This window comes from Eupeodes corollae, chromosome 3, assembly GCF_945859685.1.
Source record: "Eupeodes corollae chromosome 3, idEupCoro1.1, whole genome shotgun sequence".
In the NCBI taxonomy this organism is placed as follows: domain Eukaryota; kingdom Metazoa; phylum Arthropoda; class Insecta; order Diptera; family Syrphidae; genus Eupeodes; species Eupeodes corollae.
In genome coordinates this window covers 907,820-921,571 of record NC_079149.1, presented here as the reverse complement: position 1 = coordinate 921,571, position 13,752 = coordinate 907,820, and the positions used below count along the sequence as shown (strand labels likewise).

The following is a 13,752-nucleotide window of genomic DNA, read 5'->3' as shown; positions in this document are numbered from 1 at the left end:
TCTCTTTGTTGCTCTTGGTCTTGCTACAACTTTATGATTTTCCTTGAAGAAATTAGCAGTGAAAATGCATTTTCAAGAAGCTTGGCAAAAGCCATACCATACCATACCAACAATATGACGTCAGAAGAGAAATAAAAAATAACCTTTGTTTTGGCGATGAAAGCCACTTTTATCTTAAATCCAACCCTATACAATTTTTGTGAATAGAACTGCTACTGGATCTGGATCGACATCATATAACATAATGTACATATATAAAGGTTAGATATATGGTATAGTAGTACATATTTTAGTACATTCGAATGCGTGAATAAATCTTTTCCGTGGATGTCCTTCCCTGGAGAATACATTATGTTTCCTTTGTACTTCTTGTATCTAAAGTAAAATAAAACCTCATAATAGCTGGATACTATGGTAGAATAATAATGTGCCATGCATGACATGGCAATTCGAGAACCATATAGAAATAAGACCAATGGAGCCGGATGTCGGCCCGAGCACGAGCACGAGCCCGACCATGAGTTGAGCATTATATGGCAAGAAGAAAAGAAAGAAAACTTACCAGCCAGGGATTTCCGTTTCATTAAAATGAGAAAAGTTTTTGGTGCGACAAAAGTGAAACGTCTCGTCTTATACTCGTATGAGAGTTTGGAATTTGTATTGCGGGGCACTTGAGAGTTTGTTCTGGTTCTGGCCAAAGCAATCGTCGTCTTCGTCGTCGTCTGAGAGGTGTGTATAAATGTTTTCATTTAAAAAAAAAAAAAAAAGTTCTACATAACAAACTACTCCGGCTGGTCGGTCCCATTTGATGGGAGACAATGCAAATTGGATTGGGACTTGATAAAACGGTCGCCATAAATATGGTAACACGGTTGAATGGTTGCGGCGGTAACTTGCGAACAACGACCTTGGAATTCTATTTTCATGCCCTTAACAAGTCTTTATGGATGAATAATAAAAGGAATACGAAATCAAAAACATAATCAAAACATGACAAATATTCTTTAAAGCTTTTAGTTTCGTATGATAATTTGGTAATAAAAGACACTCCTATAAATATAACCCAATAATAACACGAGTCTCTTGTATGAACGACTTTTTCGTTCAAATTCCGGATAGTGGGTAACACTTGGTTATAAGTTATGAAATCTTTTGGAAATCTTTTACAACCATGACATGAAATAAGGAGACGAACTGAAGATAGCAACAATTTATTACAAATTTTTCGTTTGAAGTTGAGACTCCTTAAAATTCTTCTTTTTTAAATATTAATTGTTCTAAGAAAGTATGTCTTCGATTTGAAAATTTGTAGGGCAGTTGGTAATTGTTTAACTAAGTTCTCAAAGCTTTTTCATATTCTTGTATTCTCCAAATTCAATTTAAGAATAAAAAAAATGATTTTACGCAACTTAAAATAATGCATTTCAAAGCAAAATTTTGTTTTCAAAGCTTAGATAAGGATCCATAAAACGATTAAAGTTATTATGTCAATTTGTATTAAAAAAAAAATTATGTTATCTTTATACCGCAATAATTGTTAAGTATACCATATATTTGGTACATGTAACACAATATCGACCTTTTTAACTCTCAAAGCAACCTTAAAAGCGTCTATAAAATTACGACTCTTAAAATTTATGTCCCTATCTATGCTCACAAATATTGCTCTTCTTTTATTGCATGTTCCTTACCAAACACTTGAAAACTGAAAATTCTACTTGTGGGGGGATTACGTCAAAAGATTTATTGAAAAGCTTTCACTGAGCAGCAAACCAAACTCAAACGATAACCACACCTCGAATGCCGATGCACAAAATGATGGAAGAATTACCCAAGCTATTAATAACCATTCTAGCAAAAATAATTCAAGAAGCTGCAGCGGCAGCAACCTAAATAATAGTAATTGGAGCGGAAACAGCGATACGAATAAAAATAACAACAGCAACATTAATCAAAAATCAAGCGCCGAACTATATAAGGAAGCAGCCCAACTCCTAGGACTTTCCTGCACCCTATGTGATAACTGCCGATGCCTCGATTGTCAAGTAAGTATAATAAAATGTTATTGGTTCTTTTCGCTCTAAAAATAGCTTCATAAATGTTTACTTAACTGTTTTTATTTCTGTTTAACAGAGTCGTTACTTCGAATGCGATGACTCTGACAGCTATTCGGAATTTTCTTTCATGGACGAATACTTCGAATCCCTACCGACGGAAGTCGATAGAAATTTCCATCATCGCACATCGCCAAGTTTGCATCAACAGCACCACTCCCAAGATGAAATTAGTAGCGTTTGCGAAGATCAGCAGCCAGCGAGTGCCGATTTTGAAAACAACGTACTTGACCACTGTGAATCCCTTAACGATTTAACTCTCGAGGAGAACTGTATTGAGAACGAGGACTAATTAGTGCTTTCATGCCAGGAGCAAAACAACATACAAAAACAAAACAGAAGGAAACTACGCCAAGGACCCACTCTCTCTCTTTCCATTTCAGCCAAGGTAAGTAATTTTATTTGACGTTTTCAGTTCTGTTGGCTTGGCTCTAAGCCAAAACTACTTTTAACTGTTTTAAGTGCTGGCTGACCGCAAAAACTTGCTGCGGTCCAACAAATTCACTCAGCGGATGTTTCGCTGCATAATGCAATTTTAGTCTTGTAGTTTTTTCTTTTTTAATTTCCGCCATCCATTTATGTTCACTTCCCTATAGTTGTATCGTTGTATTTAAACGTTCTTTTTTCGGGATGTTGATGGTTAATGCGGGTTGGCTTCAAAGAGAAACACGGCGGTAGTTAGGTGTGTGTACCTTTTGAGTTTTTGGGAATAAAAACATGAACCTTATTTTGTGGGTAGGAGGAGGTAGAGATAGACTTCAACGCATCAGGCAAAATTACCTTGATGAAAAAACTTAATTAATGGTTAAGCTTTGTTTCACCGTTATCTTAATTGAAAAGTCTTAAAAATATTCTGTGTGTGTGTGTGTTTTTTTTTTTGTTGTTGTGGAATTCCTCAACAATTTTATGTAGCTTATACGGATATTTTGAAAAGAAGGGGTTTTAGTATGTCTAAAAGGGGGGATACAAAAACATCAGAGAAAAAAACATAAATTGCTTGATATAAAAGGAAGAATAAAATATTTATACCTTAGCTGTTGCGTCATGCACAGATGTTAAAAATAATCTTGTTGTACAAAAAGTCTTGTCAAGTTTGTATAAGAGAATGAAATTGACATGCATATATATTATATATCTTTGGACTTAAATTCACAGATAACAATGTTTCGTAATCAAGTTATGCTTTTCCTTATATTTCCGTTGGCCGAATTCGACTTCTTAATCAATCTATTACGTCAAGTTTCTCAGATTTAAAATTTAAAAATTAGAAAAAACATCACATTAGACTTTTAGAGATTATGTAAATTCTTGAAACAGCTTTTTCTAATAAGGTTCGTGATGATTTTCTAAAACTATAAACCCTATCTTAAATATTATTTTTCAAATATTTTTTGTATTTTATTTAGCATTTTTTTAACGAGCAATGGCAGTATTTGCTTTTTGCAGTTTTTCTGTAAATTCTTTTTCCATGCTCAAATAACTTGAAAAGATTACTCTAAGGCATTTTTATTCACTGACACAGCCAATAGTCTCACTATTATACTTCCATTTTTCAACCTCCAACTTTTTTAAAAACCATAGCTTTGGACTTTTGTGTGTTATCAAGTTCCATAAACTGCAATAGTGGTATAATCTGTTAATCATGAGTTGCAAAGTTTCTGGAGAGAATAAGCAAACATAACTACACCATCCGGAAATATTAAAGCTTTGATACAAACTCCTGCGAAATCGACACAACCAGGAAGGTAATCAAAGAGGCCATTAAAGAAAAGCGAAAACATGGTCGTGCTCAATGTACAACCCTGCCTCATTCCTGTTGTTGTTGCGTACCAGTCAGAAAGTTCCGCAGCACTCAACACTACCGACTGAGTTCCTTTGAACAACTCTTCGAGCACATGACCGGATTTGGGTATTGCTTTTCGACTATATAACTTAGAACAAAACCCCTCGATTAGTTGTATCGAAAGCTGTTTTGAAGTCGACGATAAATGCGTAAAGTTTTTTATTTTGCGCGCTAAAGCTCTCCGCTACACTTCAAAGAATGAAAATATTATGAACGATAGAGTATTTGATCTAAATCTAGCTTGAAATTCTTTTAAGACTTTCCCGGTTTATATCCAGATTGTGAGCCACTTATGTAGGATCGTTGGAAAATCGTATACGTTGCGTTAAGAAAAGGAATTCCAATTCGGATTCAGAGTTGGTACTAAAAACTTACTATAAAACGTGTGTTTTAAAAGAATGGTTTAGACTCATAATTCATCCCCTAACTTATGAGAAATTTCGAAAATAGTTAACTGATTTTATGCACTGTTAAAAGAATGTATTTCAACAATACTCTATTCCAATACGGGGGCATGATTATGGGATTCGCGGCGAACCGTTTTGATAGTTTGGCAATTTTTAATTATTGCTTTCTCTTTCGCCTTCTTCGTTTTAAATTCGACCAATTAACGAACTCGAAGGCGAATTTAAAATGTCATAATCATAATGCTTGTTGGCGAGTTGATATCCGATAGTTTTTTTAGGCGGATTCACAGGCAAAAGAGTTCATTATTATTCACTGTTCAATTTCGTGGATTTTTTCTTCATTGTAATTACATATATACAAATTTGAGTTAGCTTAATTTTAATTTTCTTATAATTTATCCAAAATCCACAAAACGAATTTTGTTGCGAAAGCTGTCAGATCACTGGAATATAGGAAGAAAAAGTCTAACCAAATGTTTCAAATCACTGAAATATAGGAAGAACTATTTTTGCTTCGCCTCGAATTCGGTAATAAGAAAATGCAACTTGAGTCGAATTTGAAAGGTCGAATTGAAAACTATCCCCGCGAACCTCATAATAAAGCCCCAGGACAATAAAATCCTTTTGAAAAGTATTGTTCAGTTTTTAAAGAAATTAAAAAAAAGCAAAATTAATGATAACCTTCTTCATAATTCAGTTCATCTTTTAAAAGAAAAGAAATCAAAGAAAGAAAGCAAATTAATGCCAAGTAATTCCAAAAACTTCATATACTCTTAATACTTAACCATTGGAAATAGGCATTATTTTTTTTAAATATTATTCTTCCTACATCATAGTGTATCACTTCTATTTGTTGACTTGTTAAACATGACTCAAAGTATACAGCCCCACAATTTTTACAAGGATATGTTTTGCAGGAGGAGTATCCAACGACCCAAAAACTTTAATAAGCCACCACTCTAAAAGATTTCATATCATCATGTCCTTTTGTTTTGGTTTGTTTCTTTTTTTGTTTTTTTCTTTAAACGGAAACCTTTATCTTCTTTATGAACTGCCTGAGACTTTACTCGATTGGTAGGCCGAGAATTATTGATGTTTAAATGGCTCCACAAAGACAAACCTGATATCGATATCCTTGAATTGCTTGCTATCCATGTTTCCATATTATATTAATAGATATCTCCAGAGAGGAAGATTTCCTTATTTTCACTTTTATCTATTGAAGATGAAGACGAAGAGACGGATAGATATACAACAGGTTTTAACCACCCCCAAAATATATATTAAATTGGTTTTGGACAGAGGGGGTAGCTAGTAGCTACAAAAAAATAAAAAAGCCGAATAAATGAAAGATCAAGTAGAAGAATATAGAGAAACAATAATAGCTAATAGATGTATAGAAAATGAGGTGCATGTACGTTAGGGTGGATAACATATGGTTGGAGAAAAAACAAGAAAGACCTTCTTCTTTTTGTTCTACAAACATTCTGAAATTTTCTTCGTTTACAGATTATTTATTTTTAATACGATTATATTTATTTTTGGGCACGTAGAACACTATTTCGTTTTCAACAATTTTCCATTAAATCAGGACTTATTTATAGTCTAACACTGTGGCTGAAACTACTTTATTGTTTGGACTTAAAATCTAAACCAAAAATCAAACGGTTATAAAATAAAATCTGATTAGAATAAGTTGGGAAAAGCATAAGTAATGTTAATCAAAAATTAAGTTTTTTTTTTTAAATTCACCACAATCCTGAATTGAAATAATGTTATGAAGCATTAATTATAAGTGAACAATAAAACTTAACGCCTTGCCATGCTATAAGCACGGGACTTTTCATAAAAGCATTTGACCCACCCTAATGTACAGTACAGTACATAGAAATGTGTATCTATGTATGTATTTGTATACTGTGAGGATTCAATAAAAGTTATTTTCGAATTCCCAGCCCCAAGGTCCCCAGGACCACAAGGATGATGAGCAAAAATAAAAAAAACCTAAGCTAAGATAGCAAACGTCAAACATTTTACGTTTGATTTCCTTGTGGTCCATTTAATTCACTGGAATTTTGGACTTTTTGTATAGTGGTTTTTCTGTGGGTACCTACATAAATGGTTAAATTAATAGTGTTGGCTGATGGTAAATATGGTTTGCTTTTTGAATTGATCTAAAATTCAGCCCAGTGGAGTGTATTGTTTGATTAATGGCTTGAATAATATACTTTGATCTTGATAGAGCGTATCGTGACTTATTCATCATAAATGAAAATCATTGGTTCAATATTCAACCTTTGAACCTTTTGTGACAACATTTTCGAAGAGTATTATACTATGGGTATGAGAGGGTACAATATCTCAAAAAATAAATAATTAGGGTGTAGTCCTATTTGCACTCTTTGATACTACTGTATGCTTCCTTTCTATATTATTATTAATACAAAAGTAAGTAAATAGCATAAGTTTACAACCCTGTCAGGAAAAAGCTTAAAACGTGTCTAGAAATTTAAAGCATCACCAAAAATGATACTGGTATGATAACTTCTCATTAGTGCCCTTTGAAATTAAGTATAATATTTTAGCAATAATCCAAGTTTTCATTTAATATGCTTTTAAAAGTATGAACTCAATAAATTAAGCTTAAGCTTTTTTTGTTGATATATTCGTGACGTCGTATCTTTGGCAGGATTCTATTAACCTTCAAATTAAGTTATTGTAATCGTTTCGAATTGTGGAATTGAAAATTTTGACATTTTTCGACGTTTCAAGGTCCCTAAAGTAAATAAAAGATTTTGTGCGTGCGTTCGTACGTCCGTATACGTTCGCTAAGTTTTTTTCGTTGTTCATAGCTAAAGAAACAGTAGAGATATCAGGTGACATCTTGAGAAAAATCGTATTTATGTATTTATAGTTTATTTTTATAAAAATAAAAACCAAAAAAAAACATTACTAAAAGTTGTTAAATCTGGATTTTCGACTCAAATATCTTTTCAAAATACTGAGATTTTAAAATGAAAATTTTGAGAAAAATCGAATTGACAGCTTTTTAACAAAAAATAAAAACCTAAAAAAAATTTCTAAAAGTTTGTAAAAATTGAATTTTGACTTAACTATCTATTCAAAAATTTAAGATTATGGCTTTAAACTAATTTTATCTTATAAGAAATATTGTTTTCAAATTCGGTAAAACTTTAAGAAAAATACAGTTTTCTAAAAAAACAATACTAATACTTGGAAAAAATTTATTTTCGACTCAAATTTCCTTTTTAAAATTAAAAATATTAGCTTCAAACCAATTTTATCCCACAGAAAATATTGTTTTCGACATTCAGTAAACTTTTTATAAAAGTCCAACAGTTGGTTTTTTTTATTAAAAATAAAATCTACGAAAATTTGGTAAAAATTATTGTTTTCGATATTTCTTGAATAATATAAGATTTCAAATAATTTCTTATTTATCCACTTTGTATTTGTTCATTATAATAAACTAAAACTTTTAAGATATGCTATTAAAATTGGTAAAAATTAGTTTTCAACTAAAAATGTCGCTAACAAAAATTGATTTTGAAATCAAACTATTTCAAAATAAGCAAAATATTGTTGATAATTTAAATTTTTTTTAAATAATTCAAGTGACAACTTTTTTAACAAAACACGAAAACCTAAAAACTATAAAGCAAGACAAATTGACGGGATGGAAAGTTATCAGTGTGAGTCTCATCTTTTTTCTTATGTAAAAAATCATCAATTGATTTCTTATTCAAATTGTTCTAAAAGTTACCAACAATATTTTGTATAAGATAAATTAACTTTGAAAGCGATACTTTAATTTTTTCTAAAGGTATTCCAGTTGAAAATTAATTTTTACAAATGTTTAGTAGCATTTTTTTAAAGGTTTTTGTCATCAAGCCATATTTTTATTATAATGTTTCATTAGTGTTTAATCTTTTGCTCATTAGTTTTAAATCGTAAATTTTATTTTCTACTTGTTAAAAAAACTACTTTTTATTTCAGTTCATTTTTCTTTGACTTTTTTTTATTTTTTCAAAATTTTCAGCAATAATTTCAGTCTGATTTCAAATCTTGTCAAGGAGTGTTTATAATATTAAATTTTTAAATAGTTTTTTATTTTTCTTTCATCGTTGTATATATACCAATTTGTAAGTTTGTTATTCTTAAAATGATTTCTATGTTTGATTTGTATTTGTTCTAGAAAATAAAATCGTACAATTAATTTTTTTTGTTTGATTTTTTGGACATGATATTTGTTATTTGGAAAACTTAAAGCGGTGCAACAAAAGTTTTTATTTTTCGCATACATATATAAAATATTGTGAATTCGAATTTCGAATTTATTTGCCACTGCTACTGCTACGCCGGCCACTAAAGAAAAAGATTATCGTTGCAACCAGGTCAGTGGTTTGAAATATGTTGCGGCATGTCATTCAAGCGACATTGTAATGCCTTTTTGGCTTAGAAGAAGAAAAAAAAACACCCAAAATCCACACAATCAAGTTTAGATGCCAGAATGAATACAAATTTCACCCACACATTTCCGCTTCCGGATGTAGCAAAAGGGAAAGAGTTAGACCACAAAAAAAAATTAAATTTCCCATCAATATTTGTGGATTGAATGGGAAAACCGAAAAACTAGCACAAACCCAAAAGAAATTCTTTTTATTAGAACCAAAGTGCATTTAAATCTCCCTGGCACGATTCCAAAAACTTCAAAGATCCATCGGATTTAGCGTCGACTTCGCTTGGGCTTGGGCTTGGGCTTGTGCTCGGTGCTTGGTGCTTGGTGGTGATGTTGATGTTGATGGTGTCCCTGCATGGAAAAGTGGTTTTCTATGGCACATGTACTACAATGCGCCTAGCATCCTTGTACGCCATTAACATTCGCCAAACTCCCTTTTGCCTTACTCAAAGCTCGGGGGGTATAAAAATTGTACTCTCTACATATGGTTTATAGATATATGTACATAGGTACATTTGTGTGTAAGGACATCATCGTATATAAGTACATGTTTTATGAATAACCTCTTCTACAACTCCTACATGGTATATGCAAGAAACAGGGGAGATAAATTGAAATCGATTATAGACATGATGACGCGTATTGCGGCGCATTAAGTTGTAAAGTTTTTCTTGTTTTATTGTTTCAGAAAGTGTGACATTATTCATGTTGTGTTCTAGAAAATAAATTGTTGTTGTTCTTTATATATCTGAGCTTATGACGTGAAACTTTTTTTTAAAGGGGCTTTTGGAAATCCACACGCTAGAGGTTTGCTTTTGGAAAAATATAGAAAGCATATTTCAAAATCCATCATTTTTCCTGTTAGTAGATAGAGTTTTTTTTCGTATTGATGTGATTATGAAGGAGTAGGGTGTGCACGACTTCAACTTTTTCTATCGCTTAAAAATATTTCAATTTCAGAAATAGTTATAGCTCGTTTCAATACGATTCAATTCTAACATTTTTGATTGTTTTAAAAATGTAGTACAATTTCAAAACATTTGCAATTCTTTATTCCTTCTTTTTCTTAAAATCGTGTAGTTAATCTTTTGATGAATGTTCATCATCTTTCCCTTTTCGCTTGAAAATACTGAAGAAAAACATTCGCGTTAATATCCACTCTCATTTCTCAAACAGATGAGAGTCTTGTCAACCAACCTCTGTAATATATACCTACACGCATAGGCTAAGGCTTAACGAATTGTAATGAATAATCTTGCAAATTTACCTTTCCAAAAAGATATACGACTTACAAGTTCCTATTCACATACCACATACCACAATTATAGTCAATCAACTCTAAGGACTACCCACGACGACGATTTATTAAGTGGGGATGGAAATGTCTATACTCGACTCGTACATAAATACACAGGATCACGAATGGATGTTATCTTTTATCAAGCGACTGCGACGCAGCGCGGTTGCGGCAGCGGTGGTGTATTCCTATTTTTATTTATCCTGTGACACAACTTAAAGGAGTCACGCAAAGAAAACGGTACCCAGCAAAGATAAATTTAATGCCGAAGTAATTTGCGAAAGGAAAATCAAATCAGCAGGGACTCGGAAAGAAAATGAAAAGTGCCCCAAATAAATCGTGCGTAGAAGCATATCCCGCAGGGAAATGGTGAAATTAAGAAAAACTGACATAAAGGATCTGATTGCCAAAAAGGGTTATTAGCCCTGACGACATACGACATTACAAAATTATGGAAATTGTTTGGTTTTCAAAGTTTTTGTTTTAAATCCATAAATAGTTCCTTTAAATGTGTGTGGTCTTTATAAGTTTGAGTATAAAGATATATATAAGTCTTGAAAACTGTCTCTGATTCATATAGGAATAAAGCTTTTCTATACTTTTCTTTAAGCAGGTATATTTATTCTTATTACTGTTATGGGAAGGAGTTACTGAAATTTCTGTTAAAAAAAAAACAGTCATAAACGGTAACAGCAAATATCAAAACGAGTATCAAATGGAAATCTTTTAAACTGATGCTGAAATATTTACCGAAAGTTATTTTGCTAAACTCTCTTCTGAAGCAACAAATTTTCGATTATTCGGTATTCCGAGAGTGAATTTAATCGTTTTGCTGGTTTGGCTCGTTTTCCAATCGTGAATTATTGATTTATTCACTTCCTTGGAAAACATTCGACGAGAACGAAAGCGACAGCAACTTGTGTGCAAATCCACACAAATTCTAAAAACCAATTTAATTTTTATTCAACCTTACAACAGAAAAGGAAAGAGAGAGAGAGCGTCTACTTTCAAATCGCTAACTCAAACGAATTCACCCCATGGACCATATACAAAAGCTGGAACAATGCGGGTATTAATATTTTCTGACTGCCACTTTCGGAAAAATTTATTTCCTGTTGTTTTTTTTTTATTTTTTGGTTAGATCCGGTCGATGGGGCGCGAAGGACCTTGTTAGGAACTATTTGCTACTGGAATTTAATGAAGCAATTTAATTAATAGCCACCTTTTCTGATCCGGCGCGTGACGCGTCGCGTCCGTCCGCAGCGCTGGGGTTGGAGTGTGAATTTAAAAATGTGTACCCAAAGCTGAAGGGAAAGAGGGACCAAAGCCGCATCCGGTGATGCTAATATTGTGCTACTATACAACGACGACTTAGACGAATGGAAAAAATACCAGAACTTTTACATTGAAATGGTGTTGCGGTGACCCGGAGGGTGGTGGTTGATTTCATTCAACCCCGCTTCTTTTTTTTGATAAAATGAATGTGATAAACCAACAAATAAAAACATTTTCTGCTGCAGAAAAACGAAAATGAATTCTATCAAACATTTTTTTCTGGTCTACTCCGATGTGGGGAAGTTGGGTTTAAATTTTGTTTTATTTTTTTGTTTGCGGGCACTAGGGTCGGTTGCCAAAAACTTTAATTTGAAAACTTGTCTGGCATCTAAAGTGTGCATGGTAACATTATTTAATTTTACAATAATGTTCGTTTGTTTTGAAGGTTATATGGTTTTTCAGGGACAACTAAAAAGGAAGTGTGCTGGAATTAAGCAATTCAATACATAAACAGCTGAAAGAGGGCCGCTTAAGAGAATCTATTGTCTTATTAATCTAAAATTTAATTTTAGGAACTTCTAATAATGACGCGTCATTAAAGGGTAGATTTAAGTCAAGGACATTTGAGGGTGTATTGTGGGTCATTCCATAAATTGTATGTTATTGTCGAAAATCGTTTCATAAGAACTCTTCAGAGGATTTCCTTGAGGCGACCATAATAATCTAACAAATAAGCCGTGTACTTATTTAAATTTACATTTTTTGTATGCTTCTTTAGCTTTAAAACTTAATCTTTTTGTTTGTCCTTAAAATATTCTATCCCCATTCGACTTTAAAAAAGTTATTTAATTATTTATGTATTTTGAATTGATATGTACAGAATATTTTTGTATTATTGATTCAATTTGTTCTTGTAATTGCAGCAAAAATCAACATACAAAAAAAACGAAAAATAAGAAATAAAATCCAATCCCACGAGGAAGCTTACATAACGGATCATAGCTTACTGCCCCATTTATGGAATTTAAAAGTATCTTAAAACTTCTTGCATTACATATTCTTCGTGTATCCTTTATTTTTATAAGATTCAAAACGCGCTGCGACGCACTGGATGTGTGTATGCAAATTTTTCACTTATCAAGTATTCCACGGCAACGACAACTTGTAGCAAGAGAGTCCTTTGTGAAGCGCAGCAACATCACCCACCAGATGGTAATTGAATACAAAATTAAATATCGACTCTATCAGAACTTTTATTCCCATCCCATAACCATTATCCTTCGGGCAAATGGAGTTTTCTTTCTCATTTTCATTTATTTCGTTTTACTTTTTTCGCTTTAATATAAATATGAAAAACGAATTACACAATAAACTGTGAATGCCGTAAATTAATTTCCAGAAAATTATTGAAAATTACATTTTCTCTCAATTTTATTTTAATGAATAGTTTATGTATATATTTATTGTTTAAATTTTGATTTTAATTTATGAAAATGATTTTATTTGCCTTTTTTAAAAATGTTTAACTCAGACCGGCATTTTTAATTGAGTCTCTTTAATTTATTTACTATTTAACAAACATGTTTATTTTTTTATTCATAGTTTCATATGATTTGTAATGCAAGCACAAATGTAAAGAAATAATTCTGGAATATTTTTAAAATACTCAATTTGAACAGATACAATTTAAATTATTAAAAATTATATAGGTATTTATATTTCCAGTGAAAATATGATTTTGTATTGAATCCTTATATACAACAATCAAAAGTATTAAATAAAATATACGCATGTTTTTTTTATGTTATAAGCTAAAAATACCTTTTTCATTGACAACAAAAAAAAACTTTAAAAACAGTAACTTCCCAAATCCGCAACAACAACACTATTTAAAAAAAATAGATGCATAAGAACCTGTGCCAAAACTAATGTATTTAACGTACCTTTAGATAAAACATATAATCTCAAACTTGTTAAACAAAATTGTAGTTTTACTTTAAACAAAAATAAAATCATATGAATTGTTACAAAAATGAGATTTAATATTAAAATCTTTAAACAAATAAAGAACGTTAACATATACTAGATAAATGTTTTATTCTTTTTTTGTTTTATTAATTTTTCTTAAAAATAATTCCTGATAAATTATTTATTTAATAATTGTAAATACAATTTGTTGCGTGTACGAAAACTAAACAAATGTATGTTTTCTTTGAGAATGAATTTATAAATAAAAAAATATTTAAAAAAACAAGAGACAAAAATACGAATTATAATCATACGTAAATCCCAAAGCGAATGTTGTTTTTATTTGTTTTGTTTATAATAATATTTTA

General features: G+C 31.4%; 1 protein-coding gene across 1 annotated transcript in view; it reads left to right on the top strand.

Annotated features, from left to right (window-relative positions):
* LOC129952120 (putative uncharacterized protein DDB_G0286901) overlaps positions 1 to 13,551 on the top strand; it is a 44,846-nt gene extending 31,295 nt beyond the window's left edge. Inside the window, exons 5-7 of the mRNA XM_056064564.1 lie at positions 1,742 to 2,045; positions 2,134 to 2,502; positions 12,340 to 13,551. Coding sequence (XP_055920539.1) covers positions 1,742 to 2,045; positions 2,134 to 2,406 — 577 coding nt within the window. The 3' untranslated portion in view covers positions 2,407 to 2,502; positions 12,340 to 13,551. The remainder of the gene's footprint in view (positions 1 to 1,741; positions 2,046 to 2,133; positions 2,503 to 12,339) is intronic.
* The last annotated feature ends 201 nt before the right edge of the window (positions 13,552 to 13,752 follow it).